We start from the raw sequence: 16,423 nt of genomic DNA, 5'->3' as shown, positions 1-16,423 counted from the left end.
TGTGTAGGCAGTTTCTTAAGTCGCCTAACTTCGATGGATGGTTCCGGAACCGCAGGAAAGAAATGATGCAAAAACTAGAAGCCTTGCATCTAGAGGCTCTATGTGAAGAGGTGAGTATGAGGAATTCTTATGTGTTCTGGGAAGAATTCATAATATTTGTTTAGCAAAGGGCTATAAAGGCCATCAATGGCAACATTTTGCTATCTCAGTTAATTTATTTTTTTATTTATTTGTTTAATCTTTCTGACATATCTACCTCTATGCTTCTGCATATAACACCAAGGATCTTCAACTACGTATTCAGAAACACACTGAAGTGGAGACCGTGGACCTTGTTCTAAAACTCAAAGATAAACTAGTAGGTTTCAGTAACTGTATATTCTATTGAACTATATTGTCTGCAGCTTTGCTTTCAGAAATAAATTGATGTTTGTTTGGGCGTGTGATGTCCCTTAGACACAGGCAGAAAGAGAGCAGCTCCCTGTTCGAGCAGGAACCTTGGCCAAACTCCAGACCCACATTGAGTCCATCATCCTTTCCCTCCCTGAGGACCTCCAGGGGATCTTGCATAAGCCAGCCACCCTCTGAGATTGACCCTCTCGCCCCTGACCCCAGTGTTGCAACTGGACGGCTACAGGGGAGTGAATCTAAATCAAAGCAGGCTAAGCTCCCGAATGAGCTCTGGACATTTCCTTTTTGTTATTTTTTTTATTGTTTTATTTTTAAAACCAGGATTTTAAGTGCACTTGTTCCCATAGACTAATGGAATATTGGCGTTGCAAACAATGGAAGCTATAATAAGGACATGTCTCCAGACAAGGAGAGCTAAACATGGTTATTCTACTCTGCACAAGTACAGGGTCTTGTTGTGTATAAGTGTTACTGACATGCACACAAGCTGGACCTGGGCCATGTCGCTGTGCATTCTTTGGCACTAATGTTGTGAAGGAATTATGTCCACATTTTTTCAAATCCGAATGTTCCACAAGCCCTTTAAATCTGTCTAGTAATCTAATTGGATTAATTGATCGATGCAAATCGTGGGATCCTCTACATTATTTTACTTTGTGCAGCAGCTGCAAAGACTGGCTATATGTTGATAATGTGACAGATGAATTTGATGTGGGACCTTTGAATTATGATACATTCATCTATTCTATGGGGTTTTTACAACTATTGTTTGGAAAAAGAGTGCTCAACTAAAAGGTTGAATCTTGAAGTTAGATAAAGTACAGGGAACTGAGAAGATGGGGAAGCAATAAAATAAACCAGCTGTGTATATCAGGTTTATGATTCATAATAGTTTTCATCTAGTACTTCTGAATTTATGAATTGTCTATGAGAGGCTTGATATGTTGTCAGATGTGCTGACTACAGTTAAAGCACTTAAGTAAAGGCAGTTCTGAAAAGGAAACACTAACCAAACCTAACTTATCTTTCAAGAGTTTATCAACTCTTACAATGGATGTAGCAATTTATTGTTAATAGCAGCTTATTTCCAGTGCCGGGCTCTTTATGTAATTGACTTAGTTGAAAATAGTTATACTGTATTCTTTACGAAACCTGTTCATTTAAAGCTTAAGTCATAAATTCACCTGCAAAGGGAAACAACCAGATCGAGTAAATGAGTTAAGCCTCTTTGGAAACCTTGACATTTGTAGAAGCCTGAAGTAATCATCTGTTTATCTGCACAAAAAGGATTATTTGATGTGTGTTTTTGTTGATGTGCCTCAATGATGATTGATATCAGGCTTGTGTCTGATGTTCTGCCCTACAGTCCTATGTATGCCTCTACATACATTCCTCAGAAAAGAGCAGGAGTTAGCATCTTCTAATTGGGGTTGTTCCATGCCAGCCTAGCCTGACTGGCACTGCATTTATTGCTTTGCACTAGGGTCTGCTTATTATTCATTCCTTTTTCAAGGTGTTCATGTACTGCTTGAGCATATACTAACAACAATCATGCATTGTGCATTTTCACTGTAAATTGCAGCTTGAGTCCATACTTAGTTATTGCATTGTCAGCTTCATTCCTTTGTTTAAGGTATGGATTAAAGCAGTGATTACTTTTCAGTTACCGGTGCCTTTGACACTTGATCTAAGGTTTCTTTTCTACAATACATGCATTATTGCCTTTCTACAATACATGCATTATTGCCTTTGAACATTGCGCCAGTCACACTAATAGTATCCATGTTTACAATGTTTCTGTTAGTGCTCTGGTTGCAACCTAACCTCAACAACCTTGTGGATCTGGGGAAAAAAAATGAAGGATTCATGTCATATTTGTTCTTGGACTGTACTGTTGGTAGCAGGAGTCATACCCACAGTTTGTGGCTAAAGTGATATCCAGTGCCCCTCCTTGTTGTAGACCACCAACCCCAGATAAAGGGAGATCATATGGAGGAAAATGAATTGCAAGCTTTTTAGAAATAGTTTATTTTACGGCAAGTGGAACCTGGAAACCACCAAAGATTATAACTTGATGTTTCCAATTTAAGTATGCAGTTTGTAGTGACCGTATTAGTTACCTTCATCTGACAGATTATCAGTCTCCCCATCTCCCTGAGCATACCCCCCCTACAGCATATTCATTTTTTAATGTGGCGAATGTTTTCACATGCAAAAAGTATACACTAATAGGTGGTAAACAGAACCTGTGACAGTTGGTTGTTGGGCAACCACTCTTATTTTATATTTAAAGAGAAATGTATTTTAACATGCTTGGATTTTATATAGAGGTATATTCTCATACTCTACTAGCTCTAGAAATTGAATGAATTGTTGTTTCACAGAACCACTTGCCCATTTATGATATTTTTCCACTATTCTATGAACAAATATTTTTTTAAGTCATGGAGTCTTAATATTTATAGATGTTGTTAGCGTGGAATGTGAAATATCCCAAATGGGCTCATTAAGAACCACAACAATAATGTAAACTAAAGCACAGATACTATCTATTGCTTCAGGTGGAGTAAATAAATTGGCATTAATGGTGTGCTCTATTGAATTTCTTGTATTTCTTGACTACAATTCCAGCTGTAGGCTACAACAGTATTGCTTTGCTACAACCATACTCATGACAAAGGTTTTTCATTTGTAAATAAACTGACAATACAGAAAGTAACATGTTCTTGGCTCTTTGTTTGCCTCTGTGCATGCAATTGGATAAACCTAACCAATCAGAGCAACAAAATATGTGACTCCCATAGGGAGAACAGCAAAATTGCCCTTCTCAACAAATGCCATAATCACTGTTTTCACTTTAGTGGCAGAAATCAACTTAAGCACGCTCAGGTGTTGATTGCTCATCTGTCTATCCTCGTATAAAGCCCGCCCAAATGATTAGATTGACCAGTACACATCTCGACCAGGTAGGCCTTTAGATCTCTGAAGTTCGCCTACAAAAACTAACCCAATCTGCCATCTTTGTCCATATAAGGAGATCCGGGTGTCAATTGAAGCTAACTACCTATGGCAAATTGAATTGCAATTTAACTCTGGGGTAGCAAAGATCAAAATGTGCCATCTTCACGTAGGAGATCACCGTAGCCTATCCACTTGAAGGCAGAGGGCAAAAGTCTGTAGAGCCAAGTATTTGCATTTCCAATTTCTTTAAGTTTAACAGGTAGGCCTACGATATTTAAAAATCTCCATGCTATTTTCCCATAAGGTCGGTCAGTGGATCTTCTGGCCAATTGATTTCCGTTTCAAAAATAAAAATTCATGAACAAAAAACAAAAGAATTATTTGATTTCCTTTTTAAAATACAATGGACATGGGTCCATATTTTGGAAGAAATGGGCAGATTCGCAGTTTGCGGTTCAATAAATCCTAGGCGAAACATTTTAATAACACAATAGACAGCTCTATCTAACAGTAAGGTAGACAACAAGCTACAACCCAGTTTTCATCCAAACGAGCAGTCTACAGACGTCGATAAATAACGTGTTCTTATGGGCATCATGCTTTCAGCCGGATGTCTAAGGACCGTCTACAAAGTGCAAAACTGAAAGTAAATACAAAGATAATTTCACTCTAGTGCTGCCAGAATCATTCCACACATCTAGGGTCCCACTATGATCACACTGCTCTGACATTTTGGGATGCCTTTGTCCTATTTTTTTTTTATTGGAATTTTCAATAGCTTCACTCTTATTTACCAAAGGGGCACCAAAATCACTCCACACAACCAAAATCTCCTTTTACTCATACTACACCAAATAGTTTAGGAAAATCTGCCTTGTCTTAATTTTAATACATTTTTACTGGGGAAAATCAAGAACTACATTCTTTTTGAGTAGTGCTGCCAAAATAACTCCACACATCTAAGGTCTCCCTATGAACATACTACACCTGGTAGTTTCGCAAAATCTGACAGCATCTGACAGCCTTATTTTTATTGGGGAAACAATACCTTCACTTTTATTGAGTCTTATAGAGAACTTAGTGCTTCCAAAACCACTCCACACTCCAAGCAATTGCTTGTTTTAGAAAATATGTCTTAATACACATATATTCATTTATTGTATGGCCCCATGAACGGAATTCCATGAAACTTGGCATGCATTCACACACACACACACACAAAAACGCGTGCACATACATAAACACATTCCCGTTACCCCCACACAGTGTTGTAGTTGAGTCACTAAACCAAAAATCACAAAAACACACACATGCACACACTCATTTACATACACAACAGTTCCAAGAGTAGGGGATGGAGTAGGAGATGGAGACAAATTGACTAGCGCGATTTATTTTTGCGGAGATAATGTGCAGGACTGAACGGCAGTCATAATTTGTACCGGTATGCGGTACATCTAGTTCTAAGCAGTTCTTGTAACATCCTTCGTAGCAACCAAGTCTAGAGGCTCCAGTGTACTTCTATTCACGGAGCTAGCTCTTTTAATCAGTTTTTTTGTGTAATTGCTCTGATGCTGCTGCTCAACTGCAAGGACATTGACAAAGTAATTGCACTAATAGCAGACTAGTAAACTATCAACATTCAGCTCGCTAATGCTAGAACAAAACTCCTACTTTATGGCATCCTAATACAATATTTAGGATGGTCTTACAACGATAGACTAGGCTTCACTGAAGGGGCCATAGCCTACCACAAAAACATACTGGAACCGTGGAGAAACCTAGCGTTCATGGGCTTCGGAAAAACCTTTTTCCCAGTGAAAACATCATTCCGAGTCATTCACGTCACGTGTGTGAGTCAGAGGTCGTTAACTGGGGCTAGATTTTGCTAACAGAGTTGCCCAGTTAGGGGCTCGTCATCACTTTTGTCGTCACGTTATAGTTCGTTTGTAGTCCATGTGGCCTTTAATGTCCAACAGTTTTAATGTGAACTCGGGAATTTGACGTTTTTGTCACTTGAAAGCTGTATATCTTTCTTTCACAAGCGTCTTACACTATATTTTAAGCAAATACAGTTGTTTATTTAGGATTAGTGAGTATGTTTTAACCTTTGTTGTGGCATCCGTATTTGTCACACATTCCGACGGCAAAGCACATGAACACTTGCTGTGGGAAAAACAAAGTAGCCACGGGGGCGGTCCTTGTCATTCCGAAGTGCCATGAATGCACCCAGCCTACTAGCATGAGTGGATTGATGCTAGGATGTGGCATAGGTGACGTAATTTCTACCACGTTGGATGGCTCTGATGGAACGCTCGTGACGTGGCAAAATTTATACTTTACAGTCTACGTATGCGTTGGTGCAGTGATCTAGGTGGTGTTCATATAAATTAGGTTTTGTGCTGTATCTTTTAGTTGAGACACCTTTGAATGCGCAAGGAAAAGAATAGTTTTGTTATTTCAAAGCGCGCAGTTGGCTACAGCTGCAGAATTCATCTAGCATTACTAGATAGGCGAAGTAAGTAAAGTTCGGCTACTTTTCTTGTTAGCTCGCTCAAGTCAACCTACATACCTACAGCTTCGGAATTGGCCGACAGTTGTCCCAGTGCTGTACTAGGCGACTTTAGCCCAGGATTTCTGACCGATAATGGGTCTCACTATTTCGAGTGTCTTCTCTCGTCTGTTTGGAAAAAAGCAGATGAGGATTCTAATGGGTAATTGACAGCTCGTGAACTCTGATGCTCTTCTTTCTCCATGTCATACTAGACTAGCCTAAGTCCTAAAATGCAATCGTTTGTGTGGATTTTAGGTCAACTTGTTAGCCTGGTTAGTTTACTGAATTTAAAGTATACTAGCTGGTTAGTTCGTAGTACTGAATTTCAAGAAGTTATCTATCTTAACTCTGAGCGCCTGGGTCTATGTTTTTTTTTTCAGTGGACATAATGTCACTGCAATAGTCATCTAGCAATTATGCTAAACGTTGTCGGATTCATACCAGCATACTTCTCCTGTTTATTCTCTGTATCCAACACAATATAGCCTATGTGACACGTCTAGCAGTTCAAAGGAAGCTACACCCTTCGACAAAGTAGGCTAGCATGTTAACTGAAAATGTGGAATGATTTACTTGTTTCCTATCATTCCGAAGTTTTTCTGTTTTTGCAAGTAGCTTATCGTGTTCTCTTTTGCAGTTGGACTAGATGCTGCAGGGAAAACAACAATACTCTACAAACTTAAACTCGGGGAAATTGTCACCACAATTCCTACTATTGGTAAGTTGACACTGTGCTGATCAGTAAGATAAGTGTGAGTTTGTCATAATCTAGCCTTCTTCCACTGCTGAAATCCTATGGGGCTGTTGAGGTTCCCTGTTTAACTCATTGAATGCCAAGCTGTTTTCGGGAGCTTTGTCCTAGAGTGCCAGCAATCTAGACCATTGTTGATGATTTTTATACAGCCACAACATATTCTGTGTTATAGCTATGAACACATACAATGGCTCGTTTAAAGGTGAGACTTTAAGCTCTCGGTGGGTGCAAACCGTGTATTTCTACACGCCTCTGTTCCTGAGAAATCCCAAGCTAAACAGTGGCTAGTTTTCATCAAAATCGCTGTTTTTTTTTCTAGAAATGGAGATATAACGTCTTTCATGAAATATGAAGTGTTGCCTGTTACTTACTTGTGTAAACTTTCCGGGAAGTGATCAGCGAGACCTGGCGAGACTGCCACCTAATGATAGACCCACGAAAATGGCCTGGGTTTGACCTGACGTCAGAGAATGTCTAATAAAGGTAAACGGGCTCTGCCTGACGTGCATGCGTCACTGATTCGACCCAAAGCGGCAACCGAGTTATGATAAAATGTCCAGATTGTGCGTTTTCATGAGTTTTCGATCGTCATATATTTCATTTCCATTAATCACAGAGTTCCCAAAATCACATATAAGGTGTGTTAGAGTGTCTAGTTTCGTAATAAAAAAAAGCTACGTTTTTGGCACTCAACGCATGGGAAAGGCATTCAATGAGTTAATCATTTGTGTTCAGGCCCTAATCAATAGAAGCAGAGGCAAATACAGGAGGCTACCCCCCATGTTTGGTGGTAGACCTACCGTAAAACATAATCTTTTGGTGATTTATCTTAATCTCACAATGAAACAAATTATATGCACACAATTATTGGCACCCCTAGAAAATCTAAATGTAAGAGAAGCTTTTTTCCTTTAAGTTAATTTGAGTGTCTGTGAACTTTAAGCAGTAATCCATGCTTTCTCATTTTTCAACATGGGAAAGAAGAGAATATGCTCAATTAAAATAAAAGGAAAGTGTGTTGACCTTTGTAAGTCAGGGAATGGCTATAAATGAAAATATAAATGCCCATATTTACAGTTAAAACAATAATTAAAAAGTTCCAATCAACTGGAAATGTGATGAACTTGCTTGGACAAAGACCCATGTTTATCTTGCCCCCAAGCACAGTGAGGAGGATGGTAAGAGAGGCGAATAATTCCATCAATGTTAGAGAGTTACATAAATAAATATCATCTTGGGGTCACCCAAATCTACAAATCTACAAAAGTGACCTCCCTGCTAATAGAGTATTTAGAGGGCATGCCAGGTGAAAGCCTTAACCGTCATTTAAAGGAACATGCCAACATTTGGTGAAATTATCTCATTTGCAACTGTCTTCTCTGTGCGTGCAGTAACCCATATATCTTGTTAGAAAATTGATGTGTCTCATTTTACATTGTTATTTATCCACATGGTAAATACACACGTCACAACTCTTTTTTTTTTTCCAACTTTTTTTTCCAACATATTATATGTACTGTTTCTATTTATGAGGTATTTTTGTTTCTCAGAATGAATTTTTCCTCATTGTTTTCATTGTTGTGAGACATAAATAAATTGCCAAAAGATGATTTTTTAAATACCTCTTTTTACTCAACTACCAAATTAACTTCCTGTCCTTTATGTAGGGTTCAATGTGGAGACAGTAGAGTACAAGAACATTAGCTTCACTGTATGGGATGTGGGTGGCCAAGACAAGATTCGACCCCTGTGGAGGCATTACTTCCAGAACACTCAGGTATTTCCAGTTTTTCTACAGTGCTTCCAGGAAGACACATCTTGTAACTGGCTGACTTGATCAAATGATAGGACTATATATATATATATATATATATATATATATATATATATATATATATATATATATATATACTACCAGTCAAAAGTTTGGAGACACTGAATACCAGCTGAGATCATTTGCCTTGTTTTTTTTTATTAGGGCAGCAGTCTTCAGATTACATTATGTGCTTACATAATTGCAAGGGTTTTCGACTGACGAAAGAAATGGCTGATCTTTAATGCAATATCTACATTGCCCATTATCAGCAGTCATTCATCCAATGTTGCAAAGGCACATTCTGTTTACTAATCTGATATCATTTTAAAAGGCTAACTGAGAAAACATTGGAGAACCTAGAGAATAAGTGGATATTGAGGTGTGAAGGGGAGCATTTTGGGACCTACTAACTTGTCATTGTCCTTGTATGCATGCTGTAGGGCCTCATCTTTGTGGTGGACAGTAATGATCGTGAAAGGATACAAGAGGCTGCTGAAGAGCTACAGAAAATGGTGAGTAGAATGTGAATTTTTGGTGATTCGCAAAATGGGCTTGAATGGGAAGGTGGCCAGATTGATCTGCAGAATTCAAATAAACTCACAGATTTGTCTGGGTTCTTCCAGGCATTGCTTAATGCAGTCTGTATGGTTTTCAGCTGCTCTTGTACATTTCTGTATGTAGCTAAATAACATAGAATTAAAACATTACCCTTCATCATATACTAACCTAGCTAATATAAACTAAAGTGCTGGCCTGTTTTATCCATTTACACATTTCTTGTCAATATAAAAACTTTTTGCCAATCTGTGTGTTAATGTAACTCGTCTATTAATATTAATTTGGCAACATTTCGATGAAGGTAAGTTAATGCTGCTGTATGCATTAGGGACGCATGATTAGGAGAAAATTGCGATTTTTCTGACTGATATTGCAATTGCGATTTGCGGTATGATTTTTGAATGTCAATGAATTGATTCAGTTCCAAATGTCTCTTTAATTTGTGCCACCCGATTGGTGAGCACGCCCGGTTCACAAGAAGCACAGCATCCCCGTCCGACTGTGAAGCTCATCAATCAGAATCTTTGTGCCCCTCACGCATATGCACACCCACCAACCAGAAGTACCATAGTCAAGGAGGGTGAAATTAATCTAAAAGTCAGAAATGTAACAACATGAACTGTGCATTATTATTTGTAGCTTTTGCAATTAGGTAATTGCGTTGGTTCATATTGCGATTATGATTGCAATTGCGATGATTGTGCAGCCCTAGTATGCATTCCAGTCTATCAGTTTGCTCAAGTTATGTCACTTGTCTGAGCCCCTCTGTCTTCTCCCAACAGTTGCAGGAGGATGAGCTGAAAGATGCTGTGCTGCTTGTCTTTGCCAACAAACAGGACTTGCCCAATGCAATGGCCATCAGTGACCTTACTGACAAACTGGGCCTTCAGGCACTCAGGAGCAGAACTGTGAGTGGTTCCCATCTGGAACATTCTATCTGGTTATGGGCAAACATATTTAACTACACAAAAATAATACCATCCATTTAAACTTATGGTGCAAAGCATGTGTCCTATTATTACAAGATAGTGCTCTGATGGTACACCCATACAGATTTTTTTTTTTTTAAGTATTAAATGTATCAAATGTATTAGTTTGGCCTGAACATACACAAACATTCTTTGTTTCTTAGTCAGCCATTCTGTATGGAGCACTGAGTTGAATATTCTAAATGCGGTTGTTCTTCTCTACAGTGGTATGTACAGGCAACCTGTGCACCTCAAGGAACAGGTCTATATGAGGGACTGGACTGGCTGTCTGACGAGCTCGCTAAACGCTAAAGATGTGGCCGTGTACTTCATGGAGTCATAACAACCAAGGATATGATTACCAAGATGGACCTCAGCTTGGGAGAAGAACTATATTGATGTACAAGAACTGTGATCAAACTCTGGTGCATCTTCCCCTTTATCCCCTTTTTACTTCTTGGCTGACATGTTATACTCATGGCAAAAGAGGCTGGGAACACCAAAGCTCTCTCTGAATGTTTTGTGTTTCGGTTTCAAATATGATCCCTAGACCTTCCTCCATCCCAGATGCTGGCGATCTGAATGTGGCTTATAGTGCAAATACAGCCAGCTCAGATTTTGAGGTTAGACTGTTACTTTTAGAATATAAACAATCTACCATTAACTGTTGGCAGCAGCATTGTTATGTTGAAGATAGGCCATTTTGCCATTTTCTGGGTTTTGTCACATTTGCTTTCTGGGCTTTTTCATTAAAGCGTAACTCCGGAGTGAAAACAACCTTGGGTCTATTTACGGGAGTTAACCAGTTCAAACTTTTAATTGAGAGCAAAATTACAGAGTTTTGAACAAGACGGTTTTTTGCATTAACACTAAATGGGCTTATAGTGAAAGTTAAGGGGGGCAGCTAGCACGTCTGAAGTGGATCTGAAGGAAGAAAATTGCCTGGCTTTGTGTTCTGGTAGTGTCAAATCAGTGGGCGTTCAACGTCTGCCGGCGTGGTGTAGATCTGTAAATGTAAAGCATGTTTGTAAAGCATGTTTGTATTGTACGATTCAGCCAGATCTGCGCAGCGCTGCAAGATTGAACGCGCCTGCTGATCTGACAGTACCAAAACATGTACTCTCTGTACACTTTCAAAGTTTACAATACTTCGGTTTGTCTGTAGTGACCTTTACCACACTACCACAGAAGTGCAATTTTATTTGGAGCATTGTCAGTGGTATAAAATAGTGTTTGTTTTTTGACATTCTAGCTGGCCCCCTTAACTTTGACTATAAGCCCATTCAGTGTTAATGAAAACTCCAATTAACACAATTTTGCTATTAACTACCGTTAATAGACCCTAGGTTGTTTTTACTCTGGAGATACGCTTTAACATAAAGAGTATTATTATTTTCTATAATTATCAATAAAATATTTTAAAACTTGAAACAAAAAAATATTTTCATCCCCAAAGGAATTAGTATTCCAGCAGTCAGACAAACACAGCACTCAAATATACATACATACATAAAAAATATTCTAAAAAGATTATTCCTCTCTCTGCTCAGGGGAGAGTAATTCTAAAGTGCCATTGTAGTGAGTAAAAAAGTATTTCTGTATGTCTTTCTTACAGCATTGTTGGCATAGCCTCCAACTGAAAATATTTTGTTGTTTGACCAGTAACTTGTGTAGTGGAAGTGATGTATTGTCCAATATATTTAACAGTTTGTGCAGCATCCTTCTCTCCTCCACCAACTCCAGAGCTATCCTTAGCATAAAGCCAGCCTTCCTAATAAGCTTATTCAGTTCAGTGTCTGGCTGTAATGCTGCTGCCCCAACAGATGGCAGCAAAGAAAACTGCACTTGCAACAACACTCTGGTAAAACAAAGCATCAACATTTTGCTGCACACATTAAATGACCTGAGCTTTCTCGAGAAATTGAGTCTGCTCTGACCCTTCTTGTATACAGCCTCAGTGTTGTATTCCCAATCCAGTTTATTGTCAATGTGAACACCCAAATAATTGTAGTTCTCTAGAACCTCTACCTCTTCACCCAGGATTGAGATGGTATTTAGCTCAGGCCTGACCCTCCTAAAGTCCACGAATTCCCTTGTCTTAGGCACATTCAATACAAGGTGGCTGCTCCTGCACCATGTCACAATGCAGTCCACCAGTTGCCTGTACTCCGTCTCCTCACCATCACTGACACACCCCAGAACTGCAGAATTCTATATTACTGCAGAGTTGTATTGGAAGTCTGAGGTGTACAGTTTGAAAAAAGGAGACAGCACAGTCCCTTGTGGTGCTCCTATGCTACTGACTACCTGCTTAGACACACACCCTTTAAGTCACACAACCTGTGTTCTCAGGTAATCAATAATCCGTGAAGTTCTGGAGATGTCTACCTGCATCCTTTGCTGTTTCTTACATATCAGCATAGGTTATATGGTATTAAACATACTTGAGAAATCCAAGAACAAGATCTTCAGTGCTACCAGCCTAGATTATGAAATGTTATTATCAAATGGATAAAATAACTGGACCACAGTACAAGAAAAAAAAAACAAAACAAAATGTTATTTTGGTAAATACACGATTCATTATTCACAGATGTCCACAACCCATACATTCCAGATATTCTCTAAAATATATATTACATGGGTATTCATGGGTTTCATCAGGTCCCTTGCCACAGGTGTATAAAGCACCATGCAGCAAGCACCATGCAGTCTGCATTCATAAACTAGGTGCTTGATTTTATGTACCTGGGGCAAGGGACCTGATGAAACCCTGAATGGCAACTAAATCAGTCACTGTTGAGATCATGCAAATGTATACAGTCCTCTGATAACTGAAACTGTCAATGATGGGGCAATTAAGAGATTGTACACAGAATGCTGCCAAATCAGTATGTCTTGTCAGAAAGAGAGTTCATTTCCACTTGAGGTCACAAACAAGGGCAATATGGTCTGAGGGATGAGAAACACTTGGTAGGGCTTGGTAAGTTGTCACCTCATCGTGGCTTGGCATGGGAATGACCTGTTCCACACAAAGCATCTGTGGATCTAGGAAGATATAGTCCAAGCAGCCATGGAAGCCACCCACATAGTTGGTGTAGGATGGCTCTCCACAGGCACTCTGGAGCTGGAAGGGGTTGTGTAGCTCCATGGGGCACTGCTCGTCAGGCCCACCAGAGGTCCAGTCAGGATGTGTTTTGGGTACAGTTCCCTGGCTCAAAAGCTGGAATAGGCCTGAAGAAGGGATGCTATTGAAATCACCAAAGAACAGCAGAGAAGCTCCTGGGTGTTCCACAGAGATGACCTGCTTCAAGTGACGTAGGGCCACGTCAATCTGGATCAGACGAACATTTCCTCCTGTGTGGGAGACAGGAAGGTTATCATGGAGTATATTAAACAGGGGGCTAATTATCTAAAACTTTTCTGCTTAACTTTTTATACAAGTATACTTGCCTTTGGGGTGCCAGTAGAGATGAGTGTTGGCAACACATACTGGCTTTGAGCAATTGCTTAAAGGCTGAAGAACAGTCACCTGCAAGAAAATCAATTAAAAACGGAATTTACGTCATACATTTACAGTTTGGAGTGGACTGTATGTCACTGGGTATCAATTAAAAATACCTGCAACGTAGTTGATCTTTGCATCACCCGGTCTTTCAAAATAGGGTTCTTGGAGAGATTATCCAGCAAGTCAGAGTGAAGAGGGTCATTTCTTAGTGCCTCACTCAGCATTATGTCGTGCTGACTGAGCAGTTGTAGTTTAGACTTTCGAAAATATGTTGCAAGTCCCTCATGCTGCTTCTCTTTGATTTTAAAGACTCCTTCCATACCAGAGGCATCCAATGCAGGTGACAAACTATCATTGAACACTGCTTTGTCAACCTCCTGAAGGCAAATTATGTCAGCATTATATCCCATTAACTCTTTTTTGATTAGGCTTTGTCTGTAGTCAATTCCCAATGCATAAGGAGGGCAATAAGGATACAACACTGTTTTGGAAAGATCAGTTTGAGCATAGATATCTGCCAGAATATTGTAAGACACAACTCTCAATTTTGAGTTGTCTGTAACTTTTTTTGTGTACAGGTGGCGAGTGTCAAATGTGCAAACTCCAGGTCCTGCTTCAACAGTACTACTAGAAACCAACTCCTTTGCAGCCCCATATTTTGTCTGATTCCCAGGGATACAATTAAACTTGACTTTCAAACCAATATCTCCATTTGAGGGCGTGAACACACGACCGGTGCCAGCCTCGATCCAGGAGTCTTGGTTAGGGTCTCTGGCTTTAAACCACGTAAAGACACTGTCGTTTAAATCACCGAATTCTATTTCTAGTTTGGGACAAACAGGAAAACCTGCCAAAATTGCGACAGGCAACTCCGCGGTGATGAATGTCGGAGGGTTGCGCTCAATTTTATATTTAATTTCCCCAATGTGTAGAACAGCTCCATCTTGCCACGCATTAAAGTTTGACACATCATTTGCCACATAATCGCCATTGTAGTGCAGTCTTACAATCGGCTCAACGGCCTCACATGGTTCATTTAATTGTTTTTTCTTGGACTTTTTACCCTTTCCCTGGGTCCTGATGATGCCGTTTGATATTCGTGCTAATACTTTACCCAGTTCTTCACTCTGATCTCTCAACATGTGCTTCTGGCTCCCATAGAGCAAAAATGAAATTGTTAGCTTTACCTCCGATGGTACACATCTTACCACTGCTCTTTCCATTGTCTTGTAATAACGGAGACAACAACTACTGTGGTGGTCCCACAATGAAATAGAAATCAAATTATTGACAAATAATCGTGAACGGAGCGCAAAATTCCACAACATTTGGACAACACTATGAAAGAGCGTCTGGTGTTAGCAAGGCTACGCTACGGAAATTTAAATCGGACATTTAGCATGAGCTGATTCGACGCAAACGACCCATAGCCTATGGAACAAGTGAAGAAACTAAGTTGTTAAAAAAAACCCTGTTTGAACATAATCGTGTGGTGACCACTGGCTGTCTGACGGTGATCACAGGGCGATGCAATATAGGAACACGCACAGTGCTGCCGCGATTCCTAGCTCCACGGAACTGATTTCTTGACAGCCGACTCTCTTCGTCTTCTTTTTGAATGGCAGTTTGCAACTTGCCATTGGTGCATACCGCCACCTAGGCTACAGGAGTGTGATAAGGGACCTACCAGATAAACTGTGCAGTTAATCTATCTTTGTTTCTAATTGGCAGTAACACAAAACCTGTTGTTTACTATTTATAAGTAAAAAAGGGGACTTTAATTTTGGTATGAAAAAATAGTTGTTAGGTCACATGACCAGGATATGTTGTAAGTAGGCTACTTCACATTTCTACAGAGAGGCCTATCAGAGCTACCTCAGTGACCACCTGAAAGTTTAGGCATAATGTATTTGAGGAAAAGAAAAATAGCAAAATATAGGCTAATTGTTGCCATATGGCAACAGCATGCAAATATGGAACCTATGTATGCCCATTCAACTGAATGATATCAGATTAGGCTACCATAGGATTACATATCACTATAGGCTAATCTAGGAATATTTACAACTTTTGACAATATTTTAAAGTTAAAAAGCATTTACACTTTCATTTGTAATCCCATACATGTTGAGTATGTTGGGTTGGGTCAGGCTCATCAGATTTTTCCTTTCATACATCAATCTATCCAATTGTTAAACCAACTAATTCCATTTATTCATTTTTATAAGTCTCCAAGACCTTGTCTGTGTTTTCATGTCATGTTCTGTGGTTATACAGTACATGCTTTGTTTCCTTTCTTGTGTGTTTATATAATTTGTGGTAATGTTTCATGTATGTCCTTTGGTGCTTTTCATATGTATCTGTATGTATGTCTATGTCCTCTTTCTTATACGAGCTACCCAGGGATGCAAAAAGAATTTCAGCCTTGACTGACAATAAAGTTATATCGTATCGTATTTGACAGGACAGTGACAGCTGTAGCCAGTTGTTTAGTTTAGTTTCAATATGATGATATTTCCATCCCATGCAAACTCCTAGATATTTAAATGTAACCCTCTCAAGAGTTTGTTATATATTTATATTTTAGTTATCAGCTTTCAGCTTATATTTTAGTTATCAGCTTTCTTTCTAGTAAAAAACAAAAGTTGAATAAAAAAACTAGATGTACTGCAGAGCGGTACAAAATATGACCACCGCCCAGTCCAGCACATTTTTTCCACAAAAATAAATCTCACTGAAAGGCATATTTGATTCTATCACTAAATTGCATTGTGCACACTCAATTCTCACTGGTATCTGCTAGACAGCAAGTACCAAAACATGATTAGTTCATAGATTTCACATGTAAAATTCATTTTATACAACCCCACCCCCCATCTTGCCTGTTCATAAT

At 39.2% G+C, this 16,423-nt stretch overlaps 3 protein-coding genes across 4 annotated transcripts in view; 2 read left to right on the top strand and 1 right to left on the bottom strand.

Moving 5' to 3' along the window:
* dennd6aa (DENN/MADD domain containing 6Aa) overlaps positions 1-3,130 on the top strand; it is a 28,289-nt gene extending 25,159 nt beyond the window's left edge. Inside the window, exons 18-20 of the mRNA XM_048254469.1 lie at positions 8-110; positions 284-358; positions 457-3,130. Of these exons, the coding sequence (XP_048110426.1) occupies positions 8-110; positions 284-358; positions 457-588 (310 nt within the window). The 3' untranslated portion in view covers positions 589-3,130. The remainder of the gene's footprint in view (positions 1-7; positions 111-283; positions 359-456) is intronic.
* Positions 3,131-5,621: 2,491 nt separating this feature from the next.
* On the top strand, positions 5,622-11,969 carry arf4a (ADP-ribosylation factor 4a). 2 transcript variants are annotated; one of them, XM_048255037.1, is made up of 6 exons: positions 5,622-5,890; positions 6,564-6,644; positions 8,348-8,457; positions 8,937-9,008; positions 9,837-9,962; positions 10,248-11,969. In XM_048255037.1, exons 1-6 carry the CDS (start codon positions 5,803-5,805, stop codon positions 10,332-10,334), a joined length of 564 nt encoding a protein of 187 aa, XP_048110994.1. In that variant the 5' UTR covers positions 5,622-5,802; the 3' UTR covers positions 10,335-11,969. The 2 variants fall into 2 exon arrangements, with proteins under 2 accessions (XP_048110994.1, XP_048110995.1); XM_048255038.1 differs by having other exon boundaries at positions 5,626-6,086.
* Positions 11,970-12,581: 612 nt separating this feature from the next.
* Positions 12,582-15,129, bottom strand: pde12 (phosphodiesterase 12). The gene is made up of 3 exons (XM_048254897.1): positions 13,644-15,129; positions 13,476-13,554; positions 12,582-13,379 (listed from the first exon to the last, which is right to left on the bottom strand). The coding sequence occupies exons 1-3, from the start codon at positions 14,856-14,858 to the stop codon at positions 12,937-12,939; spliced, it is 1,737 nt and encodes a 578-aa protein (XP_048110854.1). The 5' UTR covers positions 14,859-15,129; the 3' UTR covers positions 12,582-12,936.
* Between the last annotated feature and the right edge of the window lie 1,294 nt (positions 15,130-16,423).

This window comes from Alosa alosa, chromosome 10 (assembly GCF_017589495.1).
Source record: "Alosa alosa isolate M-15738 ecotype Scorff River chromosome 10, AALO_Geno_1.1, whole genome shotgun sequence".
Classification (NCBI taxonomy): Eukaryota; Metazoa; Chordata; class Actinopteri; order Clupeiformes; family Clupeidae; genus Alosa; species Alosa alosa.
This window is presented reverse-complemented; position numbering and strand designations above follow the sequence as displayed.